Source organism: Gymnogyps californianus, chromosome 6 (genome assembly GCF_018139145.2).
Source record: "Gymnogyps californianus isolate 813 chromosome 6, ASM1813914v2, whole genome shotgun sequence".
Taxonomy (NCBI): domain Eukaryota; kingdom Metazoa; phylum Chordata; class Aves; order Accipitriformes; family Cathartidae; genus Gymnogyps; species Gymnogyps californianus.
This window is the reverse complement of record NC_059476.1, coordinates 10652820-10669993: the sequence shown is the minus strand read 5'-3', so window position 1 is coordinate 10669993 and position 17174 is coordinate 10652820. Positions and strand designations below refer to the sequence as shown.

Below are 17174 nucleotides of genomic sequence, written 5' to 3'. Positions count from 1 at the left end.
CTTTTGAGAAGTTTGTTCATTTCGGTTAAAAAGTAAAAAATCTGAATGATTGTGCCATGTTCGTGCTGTGGCCCTGACCGAGCAATTAGATTCGTGCAGAAGGATTGCACATCCCTCTGAATCCAGTTGCAGGACTGGGGCCTGTCCATGTATATGACCATAAACCATAAAGCTGACACCATTTTTTCTCTTTAGAAAGGCTAGACTGTTATTTTGCATGAATTTAAGCCTTCGTAGGTTACCTTAATGGGTCAAAACTTACTTAATTCCACAATCTTCCCACCTTCTGTTAAAGCACTGTGGCTCAGAGATTTGTTAGACACAAATAAATATTTTCTCTTGCTCCATCAACAAAATGTAGCTAATGAGGCATCTATAAGGATTATCAAAAATGCATCTAGATTGTGTTAGCATTAATATTTTATTTTGCTGTCAATATGCAATAAAAGATGTCATCCCAAATTCACAACATGATTCAGAACTATAAAAATTGATTCCTTGGTTGCCACAGATAATTTCTTAGCAAAGAAATGGACTGGTGGATTTTCTTGCAGGTAGCTGAAATTCCACTTTCATCCAAGTTCATCCAGTTGAATTTGCCTTTTGTTAAAGATGTTAAAAATCATGATGTCTCATGTCAGTAATGATAATGAAGGGGAAGATTGGCTTTAATGACATTAGAAGAGTCATTATGTTTAATTTATTGCTAATTAATGCTGCCAGCTTTCATATGCTTTGTCTAGCTGTCATGTGCTTGTTATATGCCTTTTTTTTTTTTTTAAATGTCTGTACACATCCCTCCCCATTCATTCATTTTTATTCTGACGATTTACACAGCTTTCTCTCCTCTAGGTTTCCTCCACACATGGTCCCGCCACACCATAGTTTACATACAACTGGAATCCCTCATCCGGCCATAGTCACACCAACAGTCAAACAGGAATCTTCCCAGAGCGACGTTGGCTCACTCCACAGCTCGTAAGTTGTTGCTTCCCGTGTCTTCTTTTTACAACCCCCAAAGCATCACCCGTACATATGTGGCTTTTAAAAAGGCTTGGATTTGTGGGAATGTTTTTGCTGTAAAATATTTTTTAAATTGCTTTTTCTCTTCTGTTCTAATTGATTTGAACACGGTTTAACTACCAAAGTGTGTCAAAATAATGGTAATGGTCTTTCAAAGTCATTCTGTAACTTAGACAAGTAGTTATTAATTTCACCCATTTTAACAAGGAAGTGGAATTTTCTTGATCAAGATTCAAGCTTCTTGACTGGTTTCCCTGTTACTCAGTGCCCGGTTTGAAGCCATGAGATACGGGATACACAACAGGAGACAATAAATGAGAGCATAAATGGCTTGTTCAGAGTTGCAGAGAGAACTGGTATCAAGTTTAGGTTTGAACCGAGGAGAGCCCTGGTCTACCTTTGCCCCTAGTGCTTCTGGTGCTTCTTGCCTTTCATTTCACAAGTGAAGCAGAAAGACAGCATTTTGGTTCCCATTGATGATGGTGTGTAATTATTTCCTCTACCATCATGTTCACAAGCCCTCCCCATGAACCCATTTTCCTGGGTGCCGATGTCCTTCCAAGGTTCTTGTAGGGGCTGAGAGGGTACTTGGTGATACTGCGTAAACATGAGATGGGTTTTCTTATAATGCTCTTAAAACTGTTCTCATACAGCAGCCAGGGTGAAGGCATTAGAGAACCTTCTGGTCCTCTTCCTAGAGATTTCTGAGGATTAATGCTAGAGAGATTGAGGGGATTATTTTAATAAATTCATAAGAGTTCTCACTGTGAGGTTTCTGTCTGTTGTATCTTTACCCTTCAGAAAACATCAGGACTCCAAAAAAGAAGAAGAGAAAAAGAAGCCACACATAAAGAAACCTCTTAATGCATTTATGTTGTATATGAAGGAAATGAGAGCAAAAGTTGTAGCAGAATGCACATTGAAAGAGAGCGCAGCCATCAACCAAATCCTCGGTCGAAGGGTAGGTAACAAGGGAGAAGCACAAGCAGGGACTGAAACTCGGTAGGATTCACAGCTTCTGAGTCACTGTGTTTTCCTGATATTTTGATAAGGGATAGGGAAGTTGCTAAACCAAAGGCCTTGGTTTGGTTTTTGATTTTTGCAGACACTTTTTGCCAGTGGGGTCATTTATGGGGAAGAGGGAGAGTTAATTAATAGCAGTGTTATTTCAATGTTATTTCCATGACCTGTAGCTGGAAAAATCTCAGATTTTTATTTTGTCCTAAAACAGGCAGAAAAGTCAGTGGGGAAGGAAAAAGCCTTTGGGTGCAGTACCAGTATCAGCACCTGTGAGAGCTAGAAGAGGAGAGGGGGTGCCAGTGGGGAAGGGAGGGGGAGACCTTCTCTAAACTTGTAGCTGAGATCTGGCTCAGGACAAGTGGTTCAGCTTCTGGACCCTCTCCCCTGCTCTTTGTTTTTGTTTAGTTTTCTTAATTCTCCTCTGCCATCAGGAGACAAAGGGGCTGAGTGAACATAAATAGTTAGTTGTGACTCAGTTGGGTTAACTGGAGTTATAAGCTGGAGTTATAAATAAAATATGAATGTCAGCATGCCAGATCATCTGTTTTAATCTCTTTTTTTATGAAAAAAACTCTAGCTGTATTTATATATAAATAATATACTCTGCTGTTAAAGCGCTAAAAAAAAACCAACCCACACTTGTGCTTTTTATGTTGTCTTTTTCTCTTTTCTTCACCTTAGTGGCACGCGTTATCCAGAGAAGAACAAGCGAAATACTATGAACTAGCAAGAAAGGAACGACAGCTTCATATGCAGCTGTACCCAGGCTGGTCCGCACGGGATAACTATGTAGGTTCCTATGTAGGTGGAAATTTTTTTAGTAGTAGAGCTTGTAGAAATGTATATGTGACCTGCTGAACTACGACCACACATTGCACACAAGCACTACTTGGAAAGCGTGCCTCAGGATCCCAATCTGGTAACAACGGACGCTTCCCTCTGCGATACTAAAACTATTGGGGATAATTCCCAGCCCTCCACTTGGAAGAGGCTTCCTGGCTGGGACTAGTAAAAGGTTAGAATTGGGGCATGACAGTAGAGCTCTGTGAAGAAACTCTTGCCTTCACTTTTACCAGCGTCTGGAAATGCTGTTTGGCTTGCTGGTCATTTTAAATTTCATTTTTTAAAACAAAATTAAAAATTCCCCTAGTATGGCTCCTCTCCTTTCCACCAAAAAGATGAATAATTAGTGTCTTGTGCTTATCTGTGTGAGAGTATAGTGGAAAGTGGAAGAATGACTTATCCTGGCTTCAGAGAAGGACTGGCAAAACCAAAAGCATGACTTGTTTGAAAGTCTTACTCTCAAGTGGGGTTAAATGAATTATTCCACGCTCTACTGTTGTGTATTTCGATTATGTTTTGCTTTTTTTGTGGCCGTGTTCTCTTTTCCCCGTCCCCCCTCCCCCCCCCTCATTTTTTAAAAATTGTTTTGGAGTTTGTGATCAATTCATGGAGTGTTTTTAAGGTTGATTCTCCCCTCCGCCTTTCAGAAAGCCTGTTTTGTAGCTAAAAGTGGTAGAATTTTCTGTCTGTTAAAAACATAAGGCCAGCATTGTAACCACTTACTAGTAGTATATAACCCCTTCTTCCATGAAGGGTAAGCGGTGCAGCTGGTAGTAAGTGTTTGCAAGTGTAAACCCATAAATTCTTGACAGATTTGTGGGTTGGTGGGAGCTCTAAACCCTCTTTAATAGGATTATAGCAGCATCTTGATTATTTTTTTAAAAATTTAAATAAAAATCACCTAAAACTTTCAAGGTCTCTAACTCTGGAATAAACCCTGCTCCCTACCTTCCAGGCAGACTTCCCTGCAGGTTTGGGGACCAGCAGCTGTAAGATTGATGTCAGTTATGTATAGTGTTACACGTTTTGTTTTTGTTGAAGTCTGTCTCTTCCATCATTGCCATCATCACTGCCTATTTTACCATAAATATCCTATTTTGCCGTAAATCACATAGACTGTGTGCTTTGTATATGGCAACATTTACCTCTATGAGAATCTGCGCTTTTACGTGTATGGGTGGGAAGAAGCCAGTTCAGAGTCTGCAGTGAAGCCTAGAGCAGCAGCAGCTCTCTACGCTCTTCCACCTTTTCAGCAGCGGAGAATACACATGCTCACTTATTTAGCAGTATGTACTTAAGGACGTTTTTTCAAATCCTTCTGTTCTTTCTTGATCATCTTTTCTTTCCGTTGGGCTCTGCCTCGCTCCCTTCTTTGTTTGCTGTTGCAGGTGTAGCTGTGCATGCTCCTCAGAGGAGAACCCATTAAGCCCGAGGAGGCACTGCTCCTGCTTAAACACATTTTCCCTTTCTTTTCGGCATAGTCTGGCCTGAGACTGTCGCACCATAGGCTTGAGGTAGTTCCTCAGCACTGTGCAGTGTCATCTTCTTGGGTGTTCAGAAGGGAGTATAGGCTCGACTGGTTTCAGGAATGCTCATTCTGCGCAGTGACTGTGCCACCGACAGATGGGCATGTACAAAGCCTTCAGTGTTTAGGACCTTTTACTTTTGTCCTCACCGTGTGAGCACTGAGAAACCCTTTCTTCTCAAGCTAAAAAGGACAGGATGAGAAAGCCGGTGCTTTCCCAGCGGCTTGATGCTGTACCCCCAAGTGACCTTCAGGGGGAACCTTCCTGCCTGAGGCGAGCGTGGTACCTTTGGATCACACGATTGCATCATCCGCAGGATTTATTTATTTCTCCTCTTCTGGTCCATTCAGAGCTCTCCGAGTTCCCCTCCTCCCTCAGTGTTTTATAGGGTCTTGAGCCCTTCACACATCTAGCAGGGGAGCGCCTTTGGGCTGCTTGAAATGGTTAAATTGTTAGGCATCTCACATCAGGCTCGAGGATGAGGCCAGCTGTAGCCCAGGTCTTCAGAAACAGGAGCAGTACATTCAAGAAACTCAGCTTTCAGCCTGCTCTTAAATAAGAGAAGAGGATTCAGGGAATCCCTCGTGGCTTGTTGGTGTCACAAGGCACATTTGCTCTTCCTGAGATCTAACATAAGATGTTAAGCAGCACTGAGTGCTGGACTCAGAGTATGTAAGAATCTAGTCACCTGGCCTGCCGCTTGTCTAGAAAATTAGTACTAAAGAACTCTGCAGTCCTGTCAAAACCCATATTTGTTTGGCTTTGTGGAGGGAGCTGCCAAAACGGTTAGCAAGTATTTACATCCACATTTACTTGCAGCCTAAGAATTTGTATGGTACGATGACGAAAAATGTTACAGACCATCTGCTCAAGTCTTAGGAGGACAATCTGAGGCAAAGGCAAAACGGTGTCTTCTGCAGAGCACTTGAAAAACTGCTGCCGTAATTCTTTTCTTAAGTCCATGTATTAATTTAGCTATGTAATCACATACCTTCTCATAGCACAGAAATTGAACAAGCAAGCCAGGTGATTCTTCTCCCTATTTCCTTTGAAAAGGGTGTAAAAGAAGTTAGTGGGACCTCTGTCCGTTCTTTGTTAGGAACACTTTTCAAAACTTGTGTTGAAAAGGAACCAGAAATACCTGGTCCCTGGCTGACATTGCTGTATATCAGCCGTTTTTAACAGATTGCTCCCTAAAGGGGTTATAGTACTTTAATACCTGGCTTGAAGAGTTTGTAAAGGGCAGGTGACTCCTGACTTCTGTTCTGGCTGGCCCTCATGTGAAGAAGTTATAAGGTCTCAAATTGAAATAGCCCTTGAATTCCCAAACGTACTGCAAAAATTAAGCAAATTTGCCACAGATGCAGTCTGTTAATTATGCAAGTGGCCTCCTTGAGATTAAATAAAAATCAGGCTTATGGTCCTGAGGCAATTGTCTGGGTTTTGTTACATTGTTGTAAAGCTGGAAAAAATTCACCAACTTTCACAGAGTTACTGTCAATCTAGATCAACATAAATGGAGCAGAGTCTGAGCCTCTTGTATCTTTATGTGATACATGGACTTCAAGATACCACGTTTTTCCCTATTTTATACTCGGGGAGCTTTAGGAGCAATGCTTGTCTATCTTGGCTGCCTGTCATGTTAGACTGATGGCTGCTGTAGCAATTGACTCAGAGCAACAACTTTCCGTATTCCCAAAAATGACCTCAGAGGTGTCAGAGGTGATTTCTCAGCAGCATCCAGGCTACAGGATTATGTGCATGTTGTTTAAAAATCCTTTAAAATGGGCACTGCACACAGCTTTTTCCATCACCAGAAGGCTCTCGTGAACAAGACTGTGCTTGTCACAGCCTGGACAGCAGGGTGGCAGTTTACAACCCTGAGCAAGCAAGGGAGAACAAGTACAGAAGCCCCGTGCCAGAAAGCTGGCTTTTGGGGAGGAAAAATATGAGAACAACAAATCAAAATCCAACATTCACGTTAGGGGAATTTCTTACTAATATGTTCCAGGGAACACAGCATAGTGAGCGTCCCAAATGTTACAGTGGATGTGCCAAGCTGAAGCCCATCTTAACTGTTTGGCTGGGAGCCAGACCAACCTACTGAGAAAGATATCCACCATGTGGGAGAACCTCTTGGCTTCTCCACAGATGTGTCCAACCCTTCAAAAGTGCTGTGAGATTCCTTCTTCCAAGACATGTTTGTTCCCTCTTGACCACAAGGGACTGCTGGTCTGGTGTCTTTTCACCAACTTCTCTTACTACTGCATCTTCAAAAGCCGGGATCTGTTGTGCTGTTCACAGTTGACATTGCTGGCCTGAAAGTTGTTGCTTTCAGCATCTGGGGAGCTGTGAAAATGAAATTACTCTGTCCCCTACACTGGCCTTTTTGTACTGCTCTGCAAACCCTGTAGCTCAATGTTAGAAGAGTTTTCGTAGAAAATAGCTTTTCTCTTTTGAGCTATGCTTATTACTTTATAACTCTTCTCTTGGAAAACGATCGTTGGGTTTCCACAGAAGTTGGGCTCCCAGTTGTCCTCTCCCACACTGCTGGAGGGAAACACAGAAAGGGCCTTTCTCCCTCCAGTCAGAAACCGTAACAAATTGCATCATCTTGTGGGACAGTATTTGGGAAAGGAACACAGTTTAGCAAAATATTACTGGTTATTTCTCTTGTGATAGAGCAAAATGTGAGAAGGGTCTTAGTTATATCTGGGTTTTTTTCTTCTCCTGGCTTTGCTTCCTAGGTTGTCAGTGCCCTTATAAACCTGCAGGTTAGGATTTGCTCATTACTGTGGCTTCCTTGTCTGCTTTAACAGTCGGGTTTGGGTGCTGAGGAACTCCAGGGGCTCAATCTGACCTCACTCAGGCACTCTCCCCCCTTCAGTCTCCCTCTTCTTCCCCTCCCTGCCCCGCCAAAACGTGACCGCGAATGATTTTTGAAACGTCAGATGCAGGAGCGTACAAGTGTCAAATGTTTTTGTCATGATGATCTTATCTCAAAAGAAGCATCTTGCAAGTTGTTCTGCCCCTTCCCCAGCTGCTTACAGCTTTGGTGGGTGTTAGCATTGGGGGGGCTGCAGCGAGGCTGTCTGAAAAGTCACGGGGCGGGCAGGCAGAGCCATGCCCAGGGTGCAGCATCCCCTCAGGTCCCCCAAGCCTCCCTACACTGAGGGTGAGCCAGCGCCGCGCTTCGGTGTCCTCCCCGGGGAGCTTCCCGCACCGGCCACAGCCCCATCGCTCAGTGCTGTCTTGCAAGGACACGTGTTTTGGGTTTTTTTTTTAATCCTTCTCATTTGTATATGTTTCCTGCAGGGAAAGAAGAAGAAGAGGAAAAGGGATAAGCAGCCAGGAGAGACCAATGGTAAGTAAAAATAAGTTTAAATCTCTTGCTTAGTGGAAGTGTGGCAATCCTGGTGTGACGCTCCTAGGCACGGGGGAGGTGGGTACGAGTCTCCTTGGCCTCACGGGGAGCTGGTCCCTATACTAGACAGCTTTTTTTTAATGCACTCATAATTATTTACATGTTACTGCCCTTCTAAAACTAGTAACCAAGCCATTGCATGTAAGAGCCTCTTGCGACGTTAGCTGAATTTGTACGTAGTAATTGCGAAGCCTTTAACTGCAGAGCCGTAGTTGTAATGCCTATGCCATCGTTCATAAAGTTGTCTGCTTATTTTGCGCATATGTGTGTGCGTGTACGTATGTGTGTATGTGTTTGGTATTAATTTGGGCTGTACCTGTATGTTCTGATGCATGCCTTACAGTGGTAAATCGCACCCATTTTAAATTAAGGAGGTTTGCCATTCTATATAGGAAATTAGAAATACTGCATAGGCAATCTCATAGTCAATTTTGAAGAAGCCCTGACTTAGTTTTTTTGAAGACTTTGTATAATTTGTTCTTTTTTTTCAGAACACAGCGAATGTTTCCTAAATCCTTGCCTTTCACTTCCTCCGATTACAGGTGCTAACGTCATTTTGAGTCATTTAAAATAGTTTATAAACTGCTTTTTAATTTTTTTTCCTGCCATTATAGATTTTAACATTAAACACTTATGACATTAAGAAAAAAATACCATCCACACGTTTTGATAGTATTTATTATCTATATATCTTTATATCTATTATATGTTTGATAGTATTTTTTAATTTTGTTTTCGTTTTTGTAACAATTGCTATTAAAACAGTAATACAGTAAAAATAACGCAAGAGTTGTACTAACTGTGCAAATTGAATATGCAGTATTTCTTTAAAGAGACTGATAAAGAATGGAAGCAAGTCAGCAATGAACCTCCTTAATCTAATGGCATTTTTCATGGCTCCCACTAAGTCTTCTCACATTAGCATGCATATGCATTTTCTTATTATTTTAGTTTTGGATTTTTTTTTTTTTTTTTTCCTTTCTGCTCAAGCCTATTCATTGCAATTCACTAGCTGTACTAACTCAGCACCTTGCCATGCTTTGCGTTTTATTTTCTGGCTGATACTAACATACTCATTCCACAATCTGCTTATTCTTATCCATTCTTTTAAATACAAATTAATAAAAAAAAATAAATCGAATGTTATTCCAAAAGCTGCATTATCCCAGGAGATAGAATTTCTTTTTTTTTTTTTTCTCTTATTTTGTATCTGAGTTGAAGAAAAAAGCATGTTCAAGATCTAACTTCCATACTCAGCTTCTTTTCTTCCTTTTTCCTCCCCCCTCAAAAAAAGAGAATAAAAAAACCCAGCCCAAGTAAATCTTGCCTGAAACATCCTGCTAGACCAACCACAATGACTTTCCTCTACCTGCTCTTTTAAAAGGGAAAGAAACAGTCCTTTATAAAGGGATACTGCAGCTTTAATTGCAACAGCTAATCTCAAGAGTTGAATAAAAATGTGATTATCACTTTTTTTTAACTTTTAAATCAAAAGTCAATATTTTGCAATTAATAACGAGGACATTGATTTTTATTCCCTTTTTTATTTTTATTTTTTCCTTATTTTTATCTTTCTCTTTTTTCTCCCCTTTTCTCTCTTCCTCTCTCTCTCTCTCCCCCCCTCTCCCCTTTTCTTTTTTTCCTCTCTCCCTTTTCTGCTCGCTTTTCTTGAACTCATTCAGACCTGAGCGCTCCTAAGAAATGCCGAGCGCGCTTTGGCCTTGATCAACAGAATAACTGGTGCGGCCCCTGCAGGTGTGTATAGTTTTCCCAGACTCGCTATGGCTGATTTGCAGCTGGTTTATTTGGTACTTTCCCCTTTTTTTTCCTGCCTTGTTGCTTTGTAGCTCTGTGTTCTGATCTAGAAGACACAAGGGAGTGGGACACTGCCATGAGTTATTGTCTCTCTGAAAGGGTTTTGCTTTTTTTGTTTTTTCGTTGTTGGTTGTTTTTTTGCCTTCCTCTTTGCTGCTGCTAGCCAAAAACCCACTGTAAAACAGCATCAGCCTTAAGCCCATCTGATCCGTGGCTCAACCACGCTCCTGCCCTCCAAGGCTCCACCCAAGGAAAGTCACTCCCAAAGCCCTTGATAACACAGCATTGAGTGCGGTACCGACACCAGACAGACGCACGGCCGTGTCGGAGATTTTTTTTTGGTTTTCTTTTGGCTCATTGTGAAAGTCCTGTTTTCTTTCCTGCCCTTGGTACGAGGGGAGATTACCAAATAAAACTGAGGTGACTGAAAGCTAAACGTAGCTGTAGCTAAGATGACGCAGACCAAATGAGCTCTATCCACCATTGTGTTGTATTTTTTGTGTTTACCTTATGCTAACAGATGCAAATACTCCAAAGAAGTGTCGGGCATTGTTCGGGCTTGACCGACAGAGTTTATGGTGCAAACCATGCAGGTATAATACTACCCATTAGGCCTTTGGGGAAATAAAAGCAATCTGTCCTCTTAGTGCATTTGTGTGATTTTATTTTTTTAATCTTTTTTCCCCACTCCCCACCTTTCTCTCTCCCACAGCATCAATTGCTAATAATCTTTGATCTTTGGAATTTCTTGCTAATTTAATGCCATTTTCTCTCTTCCTTTACCAATAACCTCTCCCTGGTGGTAGAACTGGGAACAAGAAAACTTGGAAGTCCTTAAAGCTGGCAGTTTTTTGGCTTTTTTATTATATTTTGTCTTTCATTTGGGTCTATGTCCGCTGCCTCCAAAGGCTTTTTAAAAAGGTTCTGAGATCTGCAGCACTAGTATTTTTCTCATGATTAGAGATGTAAAAGCCAGTGTTTACAGCTTATATTGTACTCATTTTTTTTGTGTTATCTGCAAAATTAAATAGCTACCTGTAGGCTTCTACGCCTCGGTAAGGTTTATGTAGATAGCAGTTTTTTAAATGTTCTGATGTCTTTTTTTTCTGATTCCAAAAATACATTTTTTCCTAAATTTTATCCCAACAAGTGAGCTGTAAACGCGTGAGCTCTAGACAAAATTAATTGCAACTTTAGTAGGACAGTTTCCAGCATTAAAAGGAGATGAAAGACATCAGAGAGCCCAAATTTCGACAGCCCATGTTCTACTGGAGTTTATAATTCCATGTATAACTCAGTATGTACTTCTTTCTTGGTGGAGGGATACCGAGTAGTTCTTTTCTCATTCCTTTTTCCTTATATAATCGCATTTGGTTAAATTTGTTGTTTCTTTGTTCTGATACAAGCAGTCTTTGAATTTGGAATATTATGATGGTAGGTATTTCAACCCAAACCACACTCTGTGTGTAGTGATTCCTCTCCCACATTTTCCCCTCTTACTCATGCCAGTCCCATGTGCTCCATCTCATTTAGAATGTAGATCAGACGTCCATCGTATTTTGTGTATGCACGCAGTCTTGTTTGTGCTTAGTGTCGAGGAAAACACGGATCGAGGGTGGTGTTGTATGTCAAAATACCAGATAAGGCACCAGAAATGTCTTCAACAGATTGCATATTGTCCCATTCGAGGCATGCTAGTACCGGGTGTTGGGGTCTTAGGTATCAGTACCAGTACATATGTTAAACAAGCTTTGAAAGCAGCAGTTTCTTAAAGCTTAAAGGAAGAAGGGTTCAGTCCAGAAGAGCTGGGTAGCCACTTCACTGTGTCAGGAGACTCGAGTCTCGTGCTGGCCAAAGACTCAAATGCTGTGTTTAGTTAGGTTTTATTCTGTGGTTAGTTCACTACACACTATCAGCAGATATTTGTGTAGTCTAGAGATAGAGTATTTGAAGCATGTCAGGCTCTGTATGCCAACTACCAGAAGTGGGGGCACATCATGTTTGTGTTGCTTTATCTTTCCCTAGCTACTTAAGTAAACAGCATACTTTTAAAACTACATTTTATCAGCAAGGGGACTTTTCATTCGGTCTGTACAGTGCTTAGGTTACATGTGAAGCATAAACCCTCTCTTAACTTATGCCAGATTTTGGTCAGAAATCTTTGCAGCACATCAGAGACGACTTCAGTGGTTAGCTGATAGCTTTAGACTTACTGATATAGAGTCAGCTGCTTTTCTTTTTGTTTAGGTTTTTTTTTTTAAATGCATGGAGGCATTTTATCACTAGGTATTAGAGCATTTCTCTCCTAGTTCTGGTCCTAACCATTATAACATTGCACTTGCTAGCACGGTAGCATTTTGTAGCGCATCTTAGGAAGGTGCTAAAGATGTGCAGTTTGCTACTACAATAGAAACTGAGACATCTTTGCTCACGGCCACTGAATAAACCCCCTGTCATCCTCTGTGGCATTCACTCATGGCAAATTGCAGCATTACAGGTTTCCCGATGCTGTCCTGGGCTAGTTTCAAGGGCAGCACGAGCGGGGTCAGGTCTGTTGGTGTTTGCCGGACTGATGTAGCAATTGATGCTTTCAGAGCGACGCACAAGTGAATAATCCTCACTAGTGCTTCTGAGGGGGAATAGGTAGTATTTTTGTTCCCACTTTTAGGAGAGCAAAACTGAGGCACAAAGAGTTCCTTGGATGTTTACTTACTCCCCTTCACCAGAGTTATCTGATGTTGTTCACACCTGGTAAAATTTGGCTTGCAGGGTTTCGGGTTTTACCATCTATGCCTTCTGTCCCACCTAACCCTGACATGTACATGACCACAGATAATACATGGTGGGAAGGGCACAGGCTGGAGAAATGTCCCCACCTTGAGCCATCATGATTTAAGTAAATGGCTTTTCAGGCTAAAAGTGGCCACACTGTTCAAGAGTTTAATATACAACAGAAGCAGAGGAAGCAATCTGCTCCCTTAATCCTAGTCAAAGGAAAATTACTTCAGGTGGCAGACCAGTGGGTTTAGTTTTAAAAAGGTTGTTAACTCTGCAGAGTCAGAAAGTCAGGTAGACCTGCCTGGTTTAAGTCTGCTTTGCCATGGGAACTCTTCACTTCAGGCCACAGAACTTAAATAGTATTAAAAAAAAAATTTTGAATTTTTGGCATACTAGATTCAAACTGCCTCCAGTGAAATAATTAACTGCCTTGTAGGTTCAGAGCAATCCAGTTGAATGGCTTCTGGACCACCATCAATGAGGCAGGCAGAGCTTGGGTCTCTGCTTGCAAATTATTTTAATTTGGGTATGGGGGGGAGCCCTGCAGTCTCCAAATTGTGAGAACCCACCTTTCCACACAGGTATTATTGGTGAGCTTTGTGAAGCATCACTCTTCTGCTTTGCCACTGGAGCTGTACAGAAGGTCCAAACATGAACTGTGGCCCTGGTAGCGTTGCACACCTGAAGCTAGGAAGTGGTGAGACAGAGGAGAGGGAGGGGGAGCAAGAGCAGCAGAACTGTCCTTAGCCAAGAGCCAGAGGCTTCCTGTGTTGTTTGTTGATGGTAGAAGAATTAAGAGGTTCTGTTTTGAGCCCACCAAATTAATTTTTTTCTGTCTTTTAACGTTGCTCTAATAAAGCATGGTTTACAGCCTTCACTTGCTGTCTTCTATCTTTCTTTCTTTCTTTCCTTCTTTTTAACATTTAAGTTGCATGGTTGTCTTTAGTTTTTAGCATGTATTGATCTGCAGGCTAACGTGGTTAAAACTCTTAATAGCCCTAACCCCTTACCTTGCCATGTGGAACGTGGAGCAGAACCTGAGAGCAGAGCCTGAGTCTCTGGAGGAAGGGATGTCACAGCACTGGTCCCTCACTGAAGCTGGTGGAAAGATGGGGTGCCGGGGTTGCTGTTCCCTTCCTGGCTATGGGAAATGGTATCTTAACTCCAGGATCAAGCTGGTTAGATCTCCCTTGCAGTTGAGAAACATCTAGCCCCATTGCATAGACAGCAGACCTTGGTTTAACCCAAGTCAAATGCAGTTGCCATACATAGGGGAGAACATTGATGACCAGCAGTGGAGCTGGGGCACCTACACGAGTCGGGAATGTCACCCAGCGACATTCAGCTGCTGTGCCACGCTCGGGCGCTTCCTCTGATGAAGTTGCTGAGCTAGGGCGAGGTATCTGCTGGAGGGGGAGAGCAACCTACTCCTTCACGGTGGCTTTGTGCAGCTTAGCTGAGGGTCCAAAGTTTTTGTGGCAGAGCTGCTGTAGACAGACTTTGTCATATACCTCGGGCTGTGTGACAGCGGTTCAGCACTTCCCACGGAAAGTGTGCTTGTGAATAGGAGGGCTGGAGAGCCATCATTATTAGGGTCAAGGTGGCCACTGAACGTCGTTCTGCCAGATGCTGTGGTTGTTTGCCTCATTATTTCTGTCCTGCTGCTAGAATTGTCTTGCATATACTTGGCAAGAGAGATGGTGTGAAACTGTCATCTGTTTTCATTGCTCCTTTACATTATTAAGTGGACAGAGGGAGGAGAAAAGATCTCTGTCGGGTCACTTACTCATTTATTTGAAGATGAGCGACTCTTGTGAGACTCTCATATTCCCTGGTGTGAAATAAGCTCCATGTTGCTCCTCACCTTTGTACCTGTCGTCGTGCTCTTCACCTACTGAAATTGGATCCCACTCTGGAGTTACATGGATGGCCTCTCAGAGGAAAATTCCCCAAAACGCAGACGAGCAGCTTCCCGAATCTACCACTCTCCCTTAAAACAAAAAATAAAACTGAGTCGATTTAAAGCCACAACCTGCAGGCCATACAACCAGTTATTCTTGTTATTTTGGATCATACTCTGTTTATCCTGTTCTTTTCCTGTTTTTTCTTCTGTTTGCTTTGTTTGTTCGTTTTGTTTTTATTTCCCCTCTCTCTCGTTCTCTCTATTATATATCCCTCCTGTCTGACTCTGACATTTCTGGATTTGGTGTGGTTCTTAACAGAGGAGAAAGCAATGAGCAGTAGTTTGCAGCCATCCTTGCCTCCCAAGGGCAGTGCATCGTAAGAGACGACAGGTGACGCAGGCGTAGAGATAGCCCTGTTGAGTTGGACAGCGTTATGGGACATCTTGAGATACCATCAACTATCCAGAGCTTTTATTTTATAAGGATTAAAATTTTTTTTTTTTTTTCCCGGAGGAAAGTCGAGTTTGTAGATTAGCACAGTGGGCTCCAAAAATGTCTTACCTGATCTTCTGATTATTAAAATAACTAAGGAAAGGAGGCGGCCTGAAGAGGAGGGGGATGAAGAGACAATTGGTGAATCCTTTCCAAATCTGTTAGCCGAGGGGAGGTTCCCGAGCAGGCTCGGTGCCGAGGACACCCCGCCAGACCCCCAGGACGGCGCGTGGGGCCGGGGTGCCGCCCGCGCAGAGCCCAGAGTAGCTAATTGATGGCTCTTTGCTTTAGATAACTGTCTCCATCAGCGTCTCTGCCCTTTATTCACAGATAACTCTCTCCCTGTTTCTAGGAGAAAAAAAAAGTGCGTTCGCTACATACAAGGTGAAGGCAGCTGCGTCAGCCCACCCTCTTCAGATGGAAGCTTACTAGACTCTCCTCCGTCCTCCCCCGCCATGCTCGCCTCCCCCTCCAGAGACTCGAAACCACAGACTGAACAAACGCAACCCCTCTCGCTCTCATTGAAGCCCGACCCGCTGGCGCACCTGGTCATGATGCCGCCGCCATCCTCGCTCGTCCTCGCCGAGAGCGCTGCGAGCAAGCCCGGCGCCCTGCCTGCCGCCAGCTGCCCCAACGGGGCCCTGGACCACCCGCCGGCCGCCCTCCCGCCGGCCGCCGCCGCATCCCTAGCACAGCCCTCGACGTCCTCCTTGCATTCCCACAGCTCGCTGGCGGGGACACAGCCCCAGCCGCTCTCCCTCGTAACCAAGTCCTTAGAATAGCTTTAGCCTCGTTAGCCCTTTCGGTTTCCTTTGGGGGGATTGAATTCTGTTGGGATTTGGGGTTTTGGTTTTTTCCTTTCCTTTTGGGTTTTTTTTTTTTTGGTTTTTTGTTTTTTTCCTTCTCCTCGTCGTTGTCCGCTGTTCGTCGTCGTTTCTCGGTTTCGTTTTTAATTCGTGCCATGTGGCTACATTAGTTGATGTTTTATCGAGTTCATTGGTCAATATTTGACCCATTCTTATTTCAATTTCTCCTTTTTAAATATGTAGATGAGAAAAGCCTCATGATTCTGCCAAAATTTTTATCAACAGCTGTTTAAAGTCTTTGTAGCGTTTAAAAAATATATATATATACATAATTGTTATGTAGTTCCAATAGCTTAGTTTTAAAGACTGATTTTAAAAATTAAAAAAAAAAAAAAGAAGCAATTTTGAAGCAGCCCTTGCCGGAGGCATTGGTTCTTTATTATTTGTATTAAATACGAGCTTGCGAACCAATCATTTTACATCTGGTTTTTAAACCTTTAAGGGCACAACGAATGCGGTGCCGCTACTACTTCTTTTTTTTTCTTCCTTGTGTGAAACAACCTTTATTGTGATGTTACTTGTTATTGTTTAAATGTACAGAAACAAAGGGTTAAAAAAAATGTGTTAATATACCTTGTTCCATGGTGTTGTTCTTTTTGGGGGAGGGAACGCTACTCAACAATTAAAAGTATCACAACGCTATTGGACCAGTAGTATTTATTGCTTTAGAAATTGCTTGTTGTATCTGTATGTTGTCCCTTTTTAAATGTTTTTTTCTTCTTTTTTTCTTGAAACATTGTATAAAGGTTTTTTTTTTTCCCTTAGTGTAAGCATCTTATATATAACAACTCATTTGTACAAGGTTTTTAAGTTTATATATAAATGTGTATATATATATTTTTTCCGGGATTTTTGTTTTTGATTTCTTTTCATGATTTTTTTTTTTTTTTTTTTTTTTTTTGCTATATGAAACACAGTTGCCACCAAATGGACATTCGCAGATGCATTTTTTCAAGGATCAATAGTGTAAAAAAAAAAAAATTGCTTTAAAAGCCATTACACACAAAAAGACTTGAAAATTTAGCAAGGGAATTTTTAGCAACGCTGTTTGAAAAATAGCAAGGTCCAAGTGTCTCCCGTTCAGAACTGCAGCTGAATCCCCTGCGACATTAGGACTGTAGGCTGTGTGCAAAATTTTTATGTGCCAAAATTCTCAGTGACTTTTAACTTTCTCCCGACAACTTTATTATTTTTTTTTAATGCTGTAATTTTTTTGTTCATCATGTTTTGCTGTGATGTTACATAGGTAGGTATGTATGTAGTTTTAATGTCACCTATAACAGACGTGTTTGGTAGCAGATTGTCCGGAAAGCATTTAAAATGAAGAGGTATAAACCCTTAAGGGCCAAATTCTGTATATTAGATTATTCATAAAACGAAAATCAGACTGCCACTTTTATGTACACTTACTACATACAGGTAGGTAGCAATCTTAAAACAAAAAAAAAAAACCTAGGCATGTTGATGTTGCAAAAAATGCTGT

At 42.0% G+C, this 17174-nt stretch overlaps 1 protein-coding gene across 10 annotated transcripts in view; it reads left to right on the top strand.

The window, feature by feature from the left end:
• Positions 1-16333, top strand: part of TCF7L2 (transcription factor 7 like 2) — a 179852-nt gene extending 163519 nt beyond the window's left edge. For 2 of the 10 annotated variants that reach the window (XM_050898626.1, XM_050898625.1), the window contains exons 8-13: positions 853-978; positions 1825-1984; positions 2725-2832; positions 7728-7776; positions 8328-8378; positions 15178-15317. In XM_050898626.1, the coding sequence (XP_050754583.1) occupies positions 853-978; positions 1825-1984; positions 2725-2832; positions 7728-7776; positions 8328-8378; positions 15178-15257 (574 nt within the window). In that variant the 3' untranslated portion in view covers positions 15258-15317. Of the gene's footprint in view, positions 1-837; positions 979-1824; positions 1985-2724; positions 2833-7727; positions 7781-8327; positions 8379-9518; positions 9592-10171; positions 10245-11587; positions 11608-15155 lie in introns of all 10 variants that reach the window. The other 8 variants (XM_050898628.1, XM_050898627.1, XM_050898619.1 and 5 more) reach the window with 7 other exon arrangements.
• The last annotated feature ends 841 nt before the right edge of the window (positions 16334-17174 follow it).